This window comes from Oncorhynchus nerka, linkage group LG6, assembly GCF_034236695.1.
Source record: "Oncorhynchus nerka isolate Pitt River linkage group LG6, Oner_Uvic_2.0, whole genome shotgun sequence".
NCBI classification, from domain to species: Eukaryota; Metazoa; Chordata; class Actinopteri; order Salmoniformes; family Salmonidae; genus Oncorhynchus; species Oncorhynchus nerka.
In genome coordinates, this window is record NC_088401.1 from 72951351 (window position 1) to 72969998 (window position 18648).

Consider the following 18648-nt stretch of genomic DNA (forward strand, 5'->3'; position numbering starts at 1 on the left):
GTGTCTCTTGTATGTGTGTGTGTGTGTGTGTGTGTGTCTCTTGTATGTGTGTGTGTCTCTTGTATGTATGTATGTGTGTGTGTGTCTCTCTTGTATGTATGTATGTGTGTGTGTCTCTCTTGTATGTATGTATGTGTGTGTGTCTCTCTTGTATGTATGTATGTGTGTGTGTGTGTCTCTTGTATGTATGTATGTGTGTGTGTGTGTCTCTTGTATGCATGTGTGTGTGTGTGTGTGTGTGTCTCTTGTATGTATGTGTGTGTGTGTGTGTGTGTGTGTCTCTGTGTGTGTGTGTGTGTGTCTGTGTGTGTGTGTGTGTGTGTGTGTGTGTGTGTCTCTGTGTGTGTGTGTGTCTCTTGTATGTGTGTGTGTGTGTGTGTCTGTGTCTCTGTGTGTCTGTGCTTGTGTTTCTCTCTCGGTGTGTCTCTGTGTGTATGTGTGTGTCTCTCTGCGTGTATGTGTGTGTCTCTCTGTGTGTATGTGCGTGTCTCTCTGCGTGTATGTGCGTGTCTCTCTGCGTGTATGTGCGTGTCTCTCTGTGTGTGCGTCTCTGTGTGTGTGTCTCTGTGTGCGTGTGTATCTCTCTGTGCGTGTGTATCTCTCTGTGTGTGTGTATCTCTCTGTGTGCGTGTGTCTGTGTGTGCGCGTCTCTGTGTGTGTATGTGTGTGTCTCTGTGTGTATGTGTGTGTCTCTCTGTGTGTGTGTCTCTCTGTGTGTGCGCGTCTGTGTGTTTGTGTGTCTGTCTCTGTGTGTGTGTCTGTGTGTTTGTCTCTGTGTGTGTCTATCTCTCTCTGTGTGTGTCTCTGTGTGTGTGTGTGTCTCTGCGTGTCTGTCTCTGTGTGTGTGTGTGCGCGTGGGTGTGTGTGTGTGCGCGTGGGTGTGTGCGTGTGTCTGTGTGTGTGTGTCTCTTGTATGTGTGTGTGTGTGTCTCTTGTATGTGTGTGTGTCTCTGTGTCTGTGTGTGTGTGTCTGTGTCTCTGTGTGTGTGTGTGTCTGTGTCTCTGTGTGTGTGTGTGTGTGTGTGTCTCTGTGTCTCTGTGTGTGTGTGTGTGTGTGTGTCTCTGTGTCTCTGTGTGTGTGTCTGTGTCTGTGTGTGTGTGTGTTTGGGTGTGTGTCTGTGCTTGTGGGTCTCTGTGTGTCTGTGCTTGTGGGTCTCTGTGTGTCTGTGTGTGTCTCTCTGCGTGTGCGTGTCTCTGCGTGTGCGTGTCTCTCTGCGTGTGCGTCTGTCTCTCTGCGTGTGCGTCTGTCTCTCTGCGTGTGCGTCTGTCTCTCTGCGTGTGCGTCTGTCTCTCTGCGTGTGCGTCTGTCTCTCTGCGTGTGCGTCTGTCTCTCTGCGTGTGCGTCTGTCTCTCTGCGTGTGCGTCTGTCTCTCTGCGTGTGCGTCTGTCTCTCTGCGTGTGCGTCTGTCTCTCTGCGTGTGCGTCTGTCTCTGTGTGTGTCTGTCTCTGTGTGTGTCTGTCTCTGTGTGTGTCTGTCTCTGTGTGTGTCTGTCTCTGTGTGTGTCTGTCTCTGTGTGTGTCTGTCTCTGTGTGTGTCTGTCTCTGTGTGTGTCTCTCTCTGTGTGTGTGTCTCTGTGTGCGTGTGTATCTCTCTGTGCGTGTGTAGCTCTGTGTGCGTGTGTCTGTCTCTGTGTGTTTGTCTCTGTGTGTGTCTGTCTCTCTCTGTGTGTGTCTCTGTGTCTCTGTGTGTGTGTCTGTCTCTACGTGTCTGTCTCTGCGTGTCTGTCTCTGTGTGTGTGTCTGTCTCTGCGTGTCTGTCTCTGTGTGTCTGTCTCTGTGTGCGTGTCTGTCTCTGCGTGTCTGTCTCTGTGTGTCTGTCTCTGTGTGTGTGTCTGTCTCTGCGTGTCTGTCTCTGTGTGTCTGTCTCTGTGTGTGCGTCTGTCTCTGCGTGTCTGTCTCTGTGTGTGCGTCTGTCTCTGCGTGTCTGTCTCTGTGTGTGTGTCTGTCTCTGTGTGTCTGTCTCTGTGTGTGCGTCTGTCTCTGCGTGTCTGTCTCTGTGTGTGCGTCTGTCTCTGCGTGTCTGTCTCTGTGTGTGCGTCTGTCTCTGCGTGTCTGTCTCTCTGTGTGTGTGTGCGCGTGGGTGTGTGTGCGCGTGGGTGTGTGTGTGTGTGTGCGCGCGCGTGGGTGGGTGTGTGTGTGTGCGTGTGTGTGTGTCTGTGTCTGTCTATCTCTCTCATATTTAAGAGGAGAGGTCTAGGGAGGAAGGGAGTAACACAGCATTAGTACAGAAAACCACTTAAATGACCCAAAGCCCTGATGGCATCAGTGGAGAGGGAGGGGCTGGTCCATTTATAGCCAAGTGGTTCAGTCTAAAATAATATAACAAATTACATTTTTTTTGTTTTTTATGTGCAGAATGACGTTTACCCAAATGAGTGATAGAACAGAGATCTCTAGGCAGGGAGATGGCTAGATGAGAACAGATGCTAGGAAGACAGGGATGAGGGAGAGTAGTGAAGGTACAGCTCCTTACTGATGGCTGGCTGGCATAAATGGAGAAGTAGAGGAACAGGAAGGGAAGTGGTTCTCTACTTCTTACAGGGGCTGAACTGCTTTACAGAGTAAAAGAGGTTTATGGTGAGATCATTATCATTGAGTAAAGGACTGCTGTTAAGAGTGTATATTCATGTGTGAGGGGTGTGCGTGTGAGTGAGTGAGTGAGTGAGTGAGTGAGTGAGTGAGTGAGTGAGTGAGTGAGTGAGAGAAAGGGAAAGCGGGTCAGAGAGGGAGGAAAGGTGATAAGAAAATACAGTATGGTGTCTTCTCCTCTCCTCCTATCCTCCCTCCATCTCTTTCTCGTTTAGCCCTGCTCCCTCCCTCATCACTCTGTCAGGCTGCCTGTATTTCCCCCAGCCTCTCTCTCTCTCACACTAAAATGGCTGCTGTGTGTCACTGTTTTAAAAAGCTAGTCACATCCCTCTCTCTCACTTTTACACCCTCTTATTCTCTCTCTCTCCTGCTTTTCCCCTTCCCTTTCTCTTTTCATCCCTCTCTCTCGCTCCCTCCCTCCCTCTCTGTATGGATGGACAGCCTTGGCTGATCTCGCCGGTGTCATGGCCTCTGCAGTCAGTCAGGCCTCAGTGTGTGTAATGTCATGAAGTCAGGTCAGAGCAGTCAGTGAAACACAGTAAGGAATATGAACTTTTAAATATGAATTCTGTATTACATCTCCAGATATTGTGCAGTTGTGACACTCATACGTGGAGTGGTATAGTAGCATATCAAACCATGCTCTGTGGTATTATCCTCCCCATCTGTATATCAAACCATGCTCTGTGGTATTATACCCCCATCTGTATATCAAACCATGCTCTGTGGTATTATACTCCCCATCTGTATATCAAACCATGCTCTGTGGTGTTATACTCCCCATCTGTATATCAAACCATGCTCTGTGGTATTATACTCCACATCTGTATATCAAACCATGCTCTGTGGTGTTATACCCCCCATCTGTATATCAAACCATGCTCTGTGGTATTATTTCCCATCTGTATATCAAACCATGCTCTGTGGTGTTATACCCCCCATCTGTATATCAAACCATGCTCTGTGGTATTATACTCCCCATCTGTATATCAAACCATGCTCTGTGGTGTTATACCCCCCATCTGCATATCAAACCATGCTCTGTGGTTTTATACTCTCCATCTGCATATCAAACCATGCTCTGTGGTGTTATACTCCCCATCTATATCAAACCATGCTCTGTGGTGTTATACTCCCCATCTATATCAAACCATGCTCTGTGGTATTATACTCCCCATCTATATCAAACCATGCTCTGTGGTGTTATCCTCCCCATCTATAGCAAACCATGCTCTGTGGTATTATACCCCCCATCTGCATATCAAAGCATGCTCTGTGGTGTTATCCTCCCCATCTGTATATCAACCCATGCTCTGTGGTATTATACTCCCCATCTGCATATCAAACCATGCTCTGTGGTGTTATCCTCCCCATCTGTATATCAAACCATGCTCTGTGGTGTTATACACCCCATCTGCATATCAAACCATGCTCTGTGGTATTATACTCCCCATCTGCATATCAAACCATGCTCTGTGGTATTATACTCCCCATCTGCATATCAAACCATGCTCTGTGGTATTATACTCCCCATCTGCATATCAAAGCATGCTCTGTGGTATTATACTCCCCATCTGCATATCAAAGCATGCTCTGTGGTATTATACTCCCCATCACATTTACCAACCACTTCTATTTACTATAAAACATGCCTGCGTTCCTGTACTCACTCACTCACGTCAGTGGATGTTGATTCAGGCTTCAGTGAGTTTAAACCTTGCTCAGGCTGACAGTAATTTCTGCCTCCAAATTACATTCCAATGGGTTCATAAATCTGCCCCCTCCCTCCCTCGCTCGCTCCGGCTTTCCCCTCCCTCCCTCCCTCCCTCCCTCCCTCGCTCGCTCCGGCTTTCCCCCTCCCTCCCTCCCTCGCTCGCTCCGGCTTTCCCCCTCCCTCCCTCCCTCCCTCGCTCGCTCCGGCTTTCCCCCTCCCTCCTCCCTCCCTCGCTCGCTCCGGCTTTCCCCCTCCCTCCCTCCCTCGCTCCGGCTTTCCCCCTCCCTCCCTCCCTCGCTCGCTCCGGCTTTCCCCCTCCCTCCCTCGCTCCGGCTTTCCCCCTCCCTCCCTCGCTCGCTCCGGCTTTCCCCCTCTCTCCTATCACCCACTCTTCCTCCCTCTTTCCAGCTCTCCCTCAGTAAATGAGAAATAGGAGGGGAGTGGGGGGTTACGTGAGTTGTTGGTTAAACAGTTAACACACACACACACGAGTGGAGACTCATGCTTTAACACAGGCAAACAATTAGATGTTGTGCTCACCATAGCACATGCACATCATTTGCATTCTTCCACACACACACACAGGTTTTAATGAATGTTCGTTGCACAGCACACATTGGCACTCTAGTCAAAAATATGAAGAATGCTTTTCTCCTCATTGGTGGTAGGTAGATAGAAGTGTCCTCTGGAGAAACCTCTTTATGGGGCTAAATATTACCAGAACACACCCCAGAGTACCATGCATCTCCTATACTGCTGCGCTGCGAGTGTTCTGGTAATATAGAGGACCATAAAAGATTACTAGAACACACCCAGTCCATCTGTGTTACTGCTGTACAAGACCCAGTCCCCATCTGTGTTACTGCTGTACAAGACCCAGTACATAATTCTGTACAAGACCCAGTCCATCTGTGGTACTGCCGTACAAGACCCAGTCCATCTGTGGTACTGTTGAACAAGACCCAGTCCTTCTGTGGTAATGCCGTACAAGACCCAGTACATAATTCTGTACAAGACCCAGTCCATCTGAGGTCATGCCGTACAAGACCAAGTCAATATGTGGTACTGCCGTACGAGACCCAGTCAATCTGTGGTACTGCCGCACAAGACCCAGTCCATCTGTGGTACTGCCGCACAAGACCCAGTCCATCTGTGGTACTGCCGCACAAGACCCAGTCCATCAGTGGTACTGCCGCACAAGACCCAGTCCATCTGTGGTACTGCCGCACAAGACCCAGTCCATCTGTGGTACTTCCGCACAAGACCCAGTCCATCTGTGGTACTGCCGCACAAGACCCAGTCCATCTGTGGTACTGCCGCACAAGACCCAGTCCATCTGTGGTACTGCCGCACAAGACCCAGTCCATCTGTGGTACTGCCGCACAAGACCCAGTCCATCAGTGGTACTGCCGCACAAGACCCAGTCCATCTGTGTTACTGCCGTACAAGACCCAGTACATAATTCTGTACAAGACCCAGTCCATCTGTGTTACTGCCGTACAAGACCCAGTACATAATTCTGCACAAGACCCAGTCCATCTGTGGTACTGCCGCACAAGACCCAGTCCATCTGTGTTACTGCCGTACAAGACCCAGTACATAATTCTGTACAAGACCCAGTCCATCTGTGTTACTGCCGTACAAGACCCAGTACATAATTCTGTACAAGACCCAGTCCATCTGTGGTACTGTTGCACAAGACCCAGTCCATCTGTGGTAATGCCGTACAAGACCCAGTACATAATTCTGTACAAGACCCAGTCCATCTGAGGTAATGCCGTACAAGACCAAGTCCATCTGTGTTACTGCCGTACAAGACCCAGTACATAATTCTGTACAAGACCCAGTCCATCTGTGGTACTGCCGTACAAGACCCAGTCCATCTGTGGTACTGTTGCACAAGACCCAGCCCATCTGTGGTAATGCCGTACAAGACCCAGTACATAATTCTGTACAAGAGCCAGTCCATCTGAGGTAATGCCGTACAAGACCAAGTCCATCTGTGGTACTGCCGTACGAGACCCAGTCAATCTGTGGTACTGCCGTACGAGACCCAGTCAATCTGTGGTACTGCCGCACAAGACCCAGTCCATCTGTGGTACTGTTGCACAAGACCCAGTCCATCTGTGATAATGCCGTACAAGACCCAGTACATAATTCTGTACAAGACCCAGTCCATCTGTGGTACTGCCGCACAAGACCCAGTCCATCTGTGGTACTGCCGCACAAGACCCAGTCCATCTGTGGTACTGCCGCACAAGACCCAGTCCATCAGTGGTACTGCCGCAAAAGACCCAGTCCATCAGTGGTACTGCCGCACAAGATCCAGTCCATCAGTGGTACTGCCGCAAAAGACCCAGTCCATCAGTGGTACTGCCGCACAAGACCCAGTCCATCTGTGGTACTGCCGCACAAGACCCAGTCCATCTGTGGTACTTCCGCACAAGACCCAGTCCATCTGTGGTACTTCCGCACAAGACCCAGTCCATCTGTGGTACTGCCGTAACAAGACCCAGTACATAATTCTGTTCAAGACCCAGTCCATCTGGGGTACTGCCGTACAAGACCCAGTCCATCTGTGGTACTGTTGAACAAGACCCAGTCCTTCTGTGGTAATGCCGTACAAGACCCAGTACATAATTCTGTACAAGACCCAGTCCATCTGTGGTACTGCCGTACAAGACCCAGTCCATCTATGGTACTGCCGTACAGGACCCAGTCCATCTGTGGTACTGCCGAACAAGACCCTGTCCATAATGCTGTAAGACCCAATCCATAATGCTGTAAAAGACCCAGTCCATAATGATGTAAGACCCAGTCCATAATTCTGTGAAAGACCCAGTCCATAATGCTGTAAGACCCAGTCCATAATTCTGTGAAAGACCCAGTCCATAATGCTGTAAGACCCAGTCCATAATGCTGTAAGACCCAGTCCATAATGCTGTAAGACCCAGTCCATAATTCTGTGAAAGACCCAGTCCATAATTCTGTGAAAGACCCAGTCAATAATTCTGTGAAAGACCCAGTCCATAATGCTGTAAGACCCAGTCCATAATGCTGTAAGACCCAGTCCATAATGCTGTAAAAGACCCAGTCCATAATGCTGTAAAAGACCCAGTCCATAATGCTGTAAGACCCAGTCCATAATGCTGTAAGACCCAGTCCATAATGCTGTAAGACCCAGTCCATAATGCTGTAAAAGACCCAGTCCATAATGCTGTAAGACCCAGTCCATAATGCTGTAAAAGACCCAGTCCATAATACTGTAAAAGACCCAGTCCATAATACTGTAAAAGACCCAGTCCATAATGCTGTAAGACCCAGTCCATAATGCTGTAAAAGACCCAGTCCATAATGCTGTAAAAGACCCAGTCCATAATACTGTAAAAGACCCAGTCCATAATGCTGCAAGACCCAGTCCATAATACTGTAAAAGACCCAGTCCATAATGCTGTAAAAGACCCAGTCCATAATGCTGTAAAAGACCCAGTCCATAATACTGTAAAAGACCCAGTCCATAATGCTGTAAGACCCAGTCCATAATGCTGTAAGACCCAGTCCATAATACTGTAAAAGACCCAGTCCATAATGCTGTAAAAGACCCAGTCCATAATGCTGTAAAAGACCCAGTCCATAATACTGTAAAAGACCCAGTCCATAATGCTGTAAGACCCAGTCCATAATGCTGTAAGACCCAGTCCATAATACTGTAAAAGACCCAGTCCATAATGCTGTAAAAGACCCAGTCCATAATGCTGTAAAAGACCCAGTCCATCTCCAGTAGTACAGTGTAACTGCTGTTCTAAGTGTTGTGCTGCAGAACAGACATTCAGCAGAGGTCAGGACAATAGAGCTGTCAGCCAATGAGACCCAGAGGAACCATTCTAGTCTATATTCTACTGCTACAGTACTAGCTATCCATGGCTGGATATAGGCTGTGTCAGCATGGGGAGGGAGGAGCACAGAAACACAACCACCACACCAAAATACACTACACTGACATTACTACCTCAGCACACTACGCTACACTACCTCAGCACACTACGCTACACTACCTCAGCACACTACGCTACACTACCTCAGCACACTACGCTACACTACCTCAGCACACTACGCTACACTACCTCAGCACACTAAGCTACACTACCTCAGCACACTAAGCTACACTACCTCAGCACACTAAGCTACACTACCTCAGCACACTAAGCTACACTACCTCAGCACACTAAGCTATACTATCTCAGCACACTAAGCTACACTACCTCAGCACACTAAGCTACACTACCTCAGCACACTAAGCTATACTATCTCAGCACACTAAGCTACACTACCTCAGCACACTAAGCTACACTACCTCAGCACACTAAGCTACACTACCTCAGCACACTAAGCTATACTATCTCAGCACACTACACTACCACACCACACTACCTCACCACACTTCCTCACCACACTTCGCTACACTACCTCACCACACTTCGCTACACTACCTCACCACGCTACGCTACCTCGCTACACTACCTCACCATGCTACACTACCTCACTACACTATGCTACACTACCTCGCCACACCATGCTACACTACCTCACTACACTATGCTACGCTACCTCACCACACCATGCTACACTACCTCACTACACTATGCTACGCTACCTCGCTACACTACCTCACCACACCATGCTACACTACCTCACTACACTATGCTACGCTACCTCGCTACACTACCTCACCACACCATGCTACACTACCTCACCACACTATGCTACACTACCTCACTACACTATGCTACCTCGCTACACTACCTCACTATACTACCTCACTACACTATGCTACACTACCTCACCATGCTACACTACCTCACCACAGTACCACCACGCTACCTCACCACAGTACCACCACGCTACCTCACCACAGTACCACCACGCTACCTCGCCACATTATCTCACCACACTACCTCACCATGCTACCTCACCACATTACCTCACCATGCTACCTCACCACATTACCTCACCACACTACCTCACTACACTACCTCGCTACACTACCTCACCACGCTACTACCTCACCACACTACCACACCACGCTACCTCACTACCACACCTCACCACACATTACTACTTCACCGCACTACACGCTACACTTTTCACTTTCTAGACCTCTCAATCTAGTGTGCTTCAAGTCTGGGGTGTGCAGGCTTTTGTTCCAGACCAGCACTAACACAACTGATTCAACAAATCAAAAGTCTTGATGTGAAGTTGAATAACTGCATTGGGTGTGTTAGTACTGGGCTGGACTGAAAGTCTGTGGACTGAAGAACAGTGCTTTAATCCTAGACTCGTCACCTTGCCACACATAACTGTCTAGTCACTGAAGCTGGAGTGTCTGTCCTTTGAAGATTAACTTGAGCATGGTTAGACTTGCGCATTCGTATTAAGCAAAAAAATTATAATGGTTATTCTGAAACCTTCCCTGCTGGTATACAGTTGACTCATTGATAAAGTAGTGAATGGTAATGACCCAAATGGCACCCTATTCCCTTTATAGTGCACTGCTTTTGACCAGAGCCCTAGGGTGCCTGCTCTTTAATGCCATAATCCATTATTATGTAATGTGTGTGTGTGTGTGTGTGTATATGAGTGAGGAGTCCTAGCTAACTGCCCTCTCTGTTCTCCCCACAGGGGGGGTGCAGTGTCTCTGGCCCAAGTGTCACAGACAGCGGGAGGAATATCATCTTTAGCCGCTAATCCCTGCAAATTCGAGGAGAGAAAAAGTGCCAGTGTCACTATAGGCCTTAAGAGCCAGAGATGATTCATTCTAAACCTCAAAGTGAAGGATAACAAGTGGCCCAGACTCCTGTGACCTCTCATCCCACCACCTCCTCCTTCACCTTTCCTCTAACCTCTAAACTGTGTAACGTTCTCCATTCCCCCCGGCTGGTTCAATCTATACAGACACAGACTGACTGGATGACCATCTGGACCTATGTAAATCAACACGAAGACAACATTAACCAACAAGCCTTGAAGACGGACTCTCCTGGATACTGACTGAGCTGCCAGATGCTACTCTGGATGGGGCTGGAGGCTGTAGGCTGTTAGGCTAGGTAGGCCATGCTGCTCCCTGTGCCTTCCTCCTCTCCCATGCTGCTTCCAGGAGACCTACGGGCTACAAACATCATTATCGTCACCGTCATCTTCATCACTCACCAATGCCACAGGAAGTACGGTGCCTAGGAGGGGACTGACTGACCCTCAACTATTACGGACAGAGTGAACTGGAAACACACACACACACACACAAACAGCCCCTTCAGCTGTGGAACAGACAAAGACAGAAGGCAAAGAGAAACTCAGCACTGAGAGGGTAAGTTAAACAGGTTTCTCAAACATCATCTTCAGAGATTTGAGGTTCAACCTATTTTTACAAAGTTGCTCTGTAATGTCTTAAAACATACCCTGTCATAAGTTCTCTATATTCTACTGAGATATACAGCTAATTTGTGTCATTTCAGAAGATGATTTAAAATTCTTAGAGCAATGCCTCAGAGAAAATAGCAGTGAGTGAGGTAGGAAGGACAGAATCCAAATGAAACGACAGAAAGGACAACAGACTCACTAGGGAGGAGAGGAGGATTGGAGGAGGAGCGAGCTGGGTGGGGTCTGATTGAGCCAATCTCAGTCAGAAGGAATGGAGTGAGTGAATAAACAAAAGGACGAGGAGCTGAACAGATTAAAGAGATTATCCAAGGAGAGAGATGAAAAGAGAGGGGGGAGGGAAAGGAGAAAGAGGGTAGAGAGAGAGCAGGCGGGCGGGCGTCACAGAGAGCTACATGCTATTTGTTATTCATAGTGGAGACTCTCCAATATGTTTTTATGCTCCCTGACTCCCTCCCTCCCTCCCTCCCTCCCTCTGTTGGGTGAACGTTGGCTGTTGCACTACTTTGAAACCGGCCGTTTTGTGCTAAATATACATAGACTGAAACACCTCCAGACCCGGTCTTGAATCCGGATATAACTTTATCAATCATTATCATCAACCTGCCAAAACTCCTCCACAAGGCCCTGACGTCCACATGAGGATATCACTAGATACACAGCAGCATTACATCATTATTAATGATTCTCCTTTTAAAACCAATTCATTCAATTCTGAGTATCTCACAACCCACTGCCAGAGTCAGCCTCAACTCCTTCTCTCAGTCTGTCCATCTCTCCATCTGTCTCTTTCAGTCTCTTGCTCTACTCCTCCCTCTCATTGTTGCCATCTCTTGTTTGCTTTGCATCTCTTGTTTGCTTTTGACTGGAGCCGAGGGGCAATTTTGCATGTTGTCCTGAGAGTGAGAACACACACACATACACACTTGTGGAAAAACTTGCCTGCAGAGCATTTGTTTGTCAAATGTTCTGTCAAATCATGTCAAGCACTTCAGAGGACAGGAAAACACATGTTCAAGACTGAAACCCCTAGAATATACTGCACTGTACACAATAACGTGTCATCTCATTTCTTTATTTTCTGTCATATGAACAGTATGCTATAAAACTCAACTGACATTCCTTTTTGTTTTTCTGAATTTTAAATTGATGGCACTCTCACCAATATTCAACACCAAAAGACAAGCAGAGAAATGTAAACCGAGGAACGTATAAATGTTTTTAAAAAAGGACATGTAAAACATCCACTTAAATATTTATTGGGAATTCAGAAGGTCTTCACTGAATCATTTATACCACATTTAAGAGAACAATAACCACTGTAGCCACACACACAGACAGCATGCATAATACTGTATGTCTCAGTTTGTTGTGAGTGAATGTTTGTGGGTTTTCTAAATCCCAGTTACGTTGCCTCTCCGACTTGTACAACAAACTACAGACATGCACACAGTGCCTTCGGAAAGTATTCAGGCGCCTCAACTTTATCCACATTTTGTTATGTTACAGCCTTATTTTAAAATTGATTAAATTAACATTTTCCTCAGAGATCTACACACAATACCCCATAATGACAAAGACAAAAAATAGAAAGACCTTATTACATAAGTATTCAGACCCTTTGCTATGACACTCTGCACTGAAGATAGGAAACACTGTCACCACTGATAAATCCACTATAATTAAGAATTTCAATAAGCATTTTTCTACAGCTGGCCATGCTTTCCACCTGGCTACCCCTACCCCGGTCAACAGCACTGCACCCCCCACAGCAACTCGCCCAAGCCTTCCCCATTTCTCCTTCTCCCAAATCCAGTCAGCCGATGTTCTGAAAGAGCTGCAAAATCTGGACCCCTACAAATCAGCCGGGCTAGACAATCTGGACCCTTTCTTTCTAAAATGATCTGCCTAAATTGTTGCCACCCTTATTACTAGCCTGTTCAACCTCTCTTTCGTGTCGTCTGAGATTCCCAAAGATTGGAAAGCAGCTGCGGTCATCCCCCTCTTCAAAGGGGGGGGACACTCTTGACCCAAACTGCTACAGACCTATATCTATCCTACCCTGCCTTTCTAAGGTCTTCGAAAGCCAAGTCAACAAACAGATTACCGACCATTTCGAATCTCACCATACCTTCTCTGCTATGCAATCTGGTTTCAGAGCTGGTCATGGGTGCACCTCAGCCACGCTCAAGGTCCTAAACGATATCTTAACCGCCATCGATAAGAAACATTACTGTGCAGCCGTATTCATTGATCTGGCCAAGGCTTTCGACTCTGTCAATCACCACATCCTCATCGGCAGACTCGACAGCCTTGGTTTCTCAAATGATTGCCTCGCCTGGTTCACCAACTACTTCTCTGATAGAGTTCAATGTGTCAAATCGGAGGGTCTGCTGTCCGGACCTCTGGCAGTCTCTATGAGGGTGCCACAGGGTTCAATTCTTGGACCGACTCTCTTCTCAGTATACATCAATGATGTCACTCTTGCTGCGGGTGAGTCTCTGATCCACCTCTACGCAGACACCATTCTGTATACTTCTGGCCCTTCTTTGTACACTGTGTTAACAACCCTCCAGGCAAGCTTCAATGCCATACAACTCTCCTTCCGTGGCCTCCAATTGCTCTTAAATACAAGTAAAACTAAATGCATGCTCTTCAACCGATCGCTGCCTGCACCTGCCCGCCTGTCCAACATCACTACTCTGGACAGCTCTGACTTAAAATAGGTGGACAACTACAAATACCTAGGTGTCTGGTTAGACTGTAAACTCTCCTTCCAAACCCACATCTCCAATCCAAAGTTAAATCTAGCATCCTAGATCCAAAGCATCCTTCACTCATGCTGCCAAACATAGCCTTGTAAAACGGTCCATCCTACCAATCCTCGACTTCGGCGATGTCATTTACAAAATAGCCTCCAATACCCTACTCAACAAAATGGATGCAGTCTATCACAGTGCAATCTGTTTTGTCACCAAAGCCCCATATACTACCCACCATTGCGACCTGTACGCTCTCGTTGGCTGGCCCTCGCTTCATACTCGTCGCCAAACCCACTGGCTCCATGTCATCTACAAGACCCTGCTAGGTAAAGTCCCCCCTTATCTCAGCTCGCTGGTCACCATAGCATCACCCACCTGTAGCACGCGCTCCAGCAGGTATATCTCTCTGGTCACCCCCAAAACCAATTCTTTCTTTGGCCGCTTCTCCTTCCAGTTCTCTGCTGCCAATGACTGGAACGAACTACAAAAATCTCTGAAACTGGAAACACTTATCTCCCTCACTAGCTTTAAGCACCAACTGTCAGAGCAGCTCACAGATTACTGCACCTGTACATAGCCCACCTATAATTTAGCCCAAACAACTACCTCTTTCCCTACTGTATTTATTTTGCTCCTTTGCACCCCATTATTTTTATTTCTACTTTGCACATTCTTCCACTGCAAATCTACCATTCCAGTGTTTACTTGCTATATTGTATTTACTTTGCCACCATGGCCTTTTTTTGCCTTTACCTCCCTTATCTCACCTCATTTGCTCACATCGTATATAGACTTGTTTATACTGTATTATTGACTGTATGTTTGTTTTACTCCATGTGTAACTCTGTGTCGTTGTATGTGTCGAACTGCTTTGCTTTATCTTGGCCAGGTCGCAATTGTAAATGAGAACTTGTTCTCAACTTGCCTACCGGGTTAAATAAAGGTGAAAAAAATACAAAATAAATAAACACTCATAATTGAGCTCAGGTGCATCCTGTTTCCATTGATCATCCTTGAGATGTTTCTAGATGTTTCTACAACTTGATTGGAGTCCACCCAATGGTAAATTAAATTGATTGATCATCCCTTGCCCACTCTCCAATGTCCCTTCCTCTTCTGGTTGGTAGGAGGGACCCATATTATCCTGACAGCTTCTTGTTGGTAGGAGGGACCCATATTATCCTGACAGCTTCTTGTTGGTAGGAGGGACCCATATTATCCTGACAGCTTCTTGTTGGTAGGAGGGACCCATATTATCAGGACAGCCTCTTGTTGGTAGGAGGGACCCATATTATCCTGACAGCTTCTTGTTGGTAGGAGGGACCCATATTATCAGGACAGCTTCTGGTTGGTAGGAGGGACCCATATTATCCTGACAGCTTCTGGTTGGTAGAAGGGACCCATATTATCAGGACAGCTTCTTGTTGGTAGGAGGGACCCATATTATCAGGACAGCTTCTGGTTGGTAGGAGGGACCCATATTATCCTGACAGCTTCTTGTTGGTAGGAGGGACCCATATTATCAGGACAGCTTCTTGTTGGTAGGAGGGACCCATATTATCCCGACAGCTTCTTGTTGGTAGGAGGGACCCATATTATCAGGACAGCTTCTTGTTGGTAGGAGGGACCCATATTATCAGGACAGCTTCTTGTTGGTAGGAGGGACCCATATTATCCTGACAGCTTCTGGTTGGTAGGAGGGACCCATATTATCAGGACAGCTTCTTGTTGGTAGGAGGGACCCATATTATCCTGACAGCTTCTTGTTGGTAGGAGGGACCCATATTATCAGGACAGCTTCTTGTTGGTAGGAGGGACCCATATTATCAAGACAGCTTCTTGTTGGTAGGAGGGACCCATATTATCAGGACAGCTTCTTGTTGGTAGGAGGGACCCATATTATCCTGACAGCTTCTGGTTGGTAGGAGGGACCCATATTATCCTTGTTGGTACCCAGCTTTATCCTGACAGCTTCTGGGTAGGAGGGACCCATATTATCAGGACAGCTTCTTGTTGGTAGGAGGGACCCATATTATCCTGACAGCTTCTTGTTGGTAGGAGGGACCCATATTATCAGGACAGCTTCTTGTTGGTAGGAGGGACCCATATTATCCTGACAGCTTCTGGTTGGTAGGAGGGACCCATATTATCCTGACAGCTTCTTGTTGGTAGGAGGGACCCATATTATCAGGACAGCTTCCTGTTGGTAGGAGGGACCCATATTATCAGGACAGCTTCTTGTTGGTAGGAGGGACCCATATTATCAGGACAGCTTCTGGTTGGTAGGAGGGACCCATATTATCCCGACAGCTTCTTGTTGGTAGGAGGGACCCATATTATCAGGACAGCTTCTTGTTGGTAGGAGGGACCCATATTATCAGGACAGCTTCTTGTTGGTAGGAGGGACCCATATTATCAGGACAGCTTCTTGTTGGTAGGAGGGACCCATATTATCCTGACAGCTTCTGGTTGGTAGGAGGGACCCATATTATCCTGACAGCTTCTTGTTGGTAGGAGGGACCCATATTATCAGGACAGCTTCTTGTTGGTAGGAGGGACCCATATTATCCTGACAGCTTCTGGTTGGTAGGAGGGACCCATATTATCAGGACAGCTTCTTGTATAAGAGCGTCTGCTAAATGACTTAAATGTAATGTAAATGTAATGGTAGGAGGGACCCATATTATCCTGACAGCTTCTTGTTGGTAGGAGGGACCCATATTATCAGGACAGCTTCTTGTTGGTAGGAGGGACCCATATTATCCTGACAGCTTCTGGTTGGTAGGAGGGACCCATATTATCCTGACAGCTTCTTGTTGGTAGGAGGGACCCATATTATCAGGACAGCTTCTTGTTGGTAGGAGGGACCCATATTATCCTGACAGCTTCTGGTTGGTAGGAGGGACCCATATTATCAGGACAGCTTCTTGTATAAGAGCGTCTGCTAAATGACTTAAATGTAATGTAAATGTAATGGTAGGAGGGACCCATATTATCCTGACAGCTTCTTGTTGGTAGGAGGGACCCATATTATCAGGACAGCTTCTTGTTGGTAGGAGGGACCCATATTATCCTGACAGCTTCTGGTTGGTAGGAGGGACCCATATTATCCTGACAGCTTCTTGTTGGTAGGAGGGACCCATATTATCAGGACAGCTTCTTGTTGGTAGGAGGGACCCATATTATCAGGACAGCTTCTTGTTGGTAGGAGGGACCCATATTATCAGGACAGCTTCTTGTTGGTAGGAGGGACCCATATTATCCTGACAGCTTCTGGTTGGTAGGAGGGACCCATATTATCCTGACAGCTTCTTGTTGGTAGGAGGGACCCATATTATCAGGACAGCTTCTTGTTGGTAGGAGGGACCCATATTATCCTGACAGCTTCTTGTTGGTAGGAGGGACCCATATTATCAGGACAGCTTCTTGTTGGTAGGAGGGACCCATATTATCAGGACAGCTTCTTGTTGGTAGGAGGGACCCATATTATCCTGACAGCTTCTTGTTGGTAGGAGGGACCCATATTATCAGGACAGCTTCTTGTTGGTAGGAGGGACCCATATTATCAGGACAGCTTCTTGTTGGTAGGAGGGACCCATATTATCCTGACAGATTCTTGTTGGTAGGAGGGACCCATATTATCAGGACAGCTCCACTCCATTGGGCCCAGCGACTATTCATACACTCATCACTAAAAATTGAAGACAACACATTTACACAACACAAGAATTTCAAAATCCAGAAATGAGCTGTAACTCTTATTCTTTCTCTTTCCTAAAGCACAACGACTCTCAAAACTCAATAACTCTTGGTCTCTCTCCCACTCACAGAGGGCGGGACTATGGCTGCCGAGAGTCTGACCGAGCTCCGTGATTGGCTCTTTCTGCTCCTCCTGTGCCTGACTCTATTGGCCGAGATGCTGGAGTTGGCGGCGGCAGCAGTTGCCATGGAGGAAGGCGAGGAAGACTTCCCGTGCCCGTCAGTGTGCCGGTGTGACGAGGGCTTCGTTTACTGTAACGACCGGAGCCTGAGCATGATCCCTCCTCTACCGTTAACAGCTACCGTTCTCTACCTACAGAGCAACCGGTTGGCCAACTCCGGCCTACCGGCGTCGTTGGAGCGCAGCAGTAGTATCCGTGTGGTCTACCTTTATGCCAACCAACTAGATGAGTTTCCTATACACCTGCCGCCGTCGCTACGGGAACTACACCTGCAGGACAACAACATTCGGACGTTGCCGCGCACGGTGTTGGCCAGGTTACCGTTGCTAGAGAGGCTACACCTGGACGACAACTCCATCTCCACGGTGAGCATTCAGGAGCGGGCCTTCTCCGGTATGCGGCGGCTGAGGTTACTCTTCCTCTCCCGGAACCACCTGTCCAGCATCCCAGCCGGCCTCCCGGCTTCTTTAGAGGAGCTGAGGTTAGACGACAACCGCATCAACACCATCCCCACCCACGCCTTCCGGGGCCTGGCCTCACTGAGGCGCCTGGTCCTGGACGGGAATCTCCTGGCCAACACCCGCATCGCCGACGACACCTTCTCCCGCCTGGCCAACCTCACGGAGCTGTCGCTAGTCCGCAATGCCCTGCAGGCCCCACCCATCAACCTGCCCAGCACACACCTGATGAGGCTGCACCTGCAGGACAACGGACTGATTCACGTGCCCCGGGGGACCCTGGACGGGATGAGGAGGCTGCAGCGGCTGGATCTGTCAGGTAACCAACCAGCCTGATGCTACCTGAGCCTGATCAGCCCTACATAAGACATTTTATTATCCCAAGAAAGTCTAAATAATAGTGCCGTTATCCAATACATAATTTTGATACAGGCTACTGCACATTACACACGACATAACCACAGAATTGATGGAGAGAAAGACAGGGTGCACTTGCGTGCGCACTGATTTAAAATAACAATATTAGACTGATGGGCTGTTTTAAAACTCTGCAGTTGCAATTTAAAAAATGCATATTTACAATGAAAAAATAAGGAAACCTCCGAAAGCCAGATGGAGATGTGTAAATAGGACATGCATTCAGTCCTTATATTACTGTTATGCTGCAACAAATGTATTCCTACCATCCACAAGAAAAGAAGTTGCCATGATGAGATGATACATGCATTGTGAACTCCTCTTCATACTGA

General features: G+C 47.7%; 2 protein-coding genes across 4 annotated transcripts in view; one reads left to right on the top strand and one right to left on the bottom strand.

The window, feature by feature from the left end:
* The window catches only part of macrod1 (mono-ADP ribosylhydrolase 1), a 149209-nt gene that overhangs the window by 107172 nt on the left and 23389 nt on the right, over window positions 1–18648 (bottom strand). The gene's annotated exons all lie outside the window — the stretch shown is intronic.
* The window catches only part of LOC115130924 (leucine-rich repeat transmembrane protein FLRT1-like), a 31780-nt gene that overhangs the window by 8386 nt on the left and 4746 nt on the right, over window positions 1–18648 (top strand). The window contains exons 2-3 of one of the 2 annotated variants that reach the window (XM_029662507.2): window positions 9983–10667; window positions 17331–18218. In XM_029662507.2, coding sequence (XP_029518367.1) covers window positions 17342–18218 — 877 coding nt within the window. In that variant the 5' untranslated portion in view covers window positions 9983–10667; window positions 17331–17341. Of the gene's footprint in view, window positions 1–9612; window positions 10668–17330; window positions 18219–18648 lie in introns of those variants that run through there. The other variant, XM_029662508.2, reaches the window with a different exon arrangement.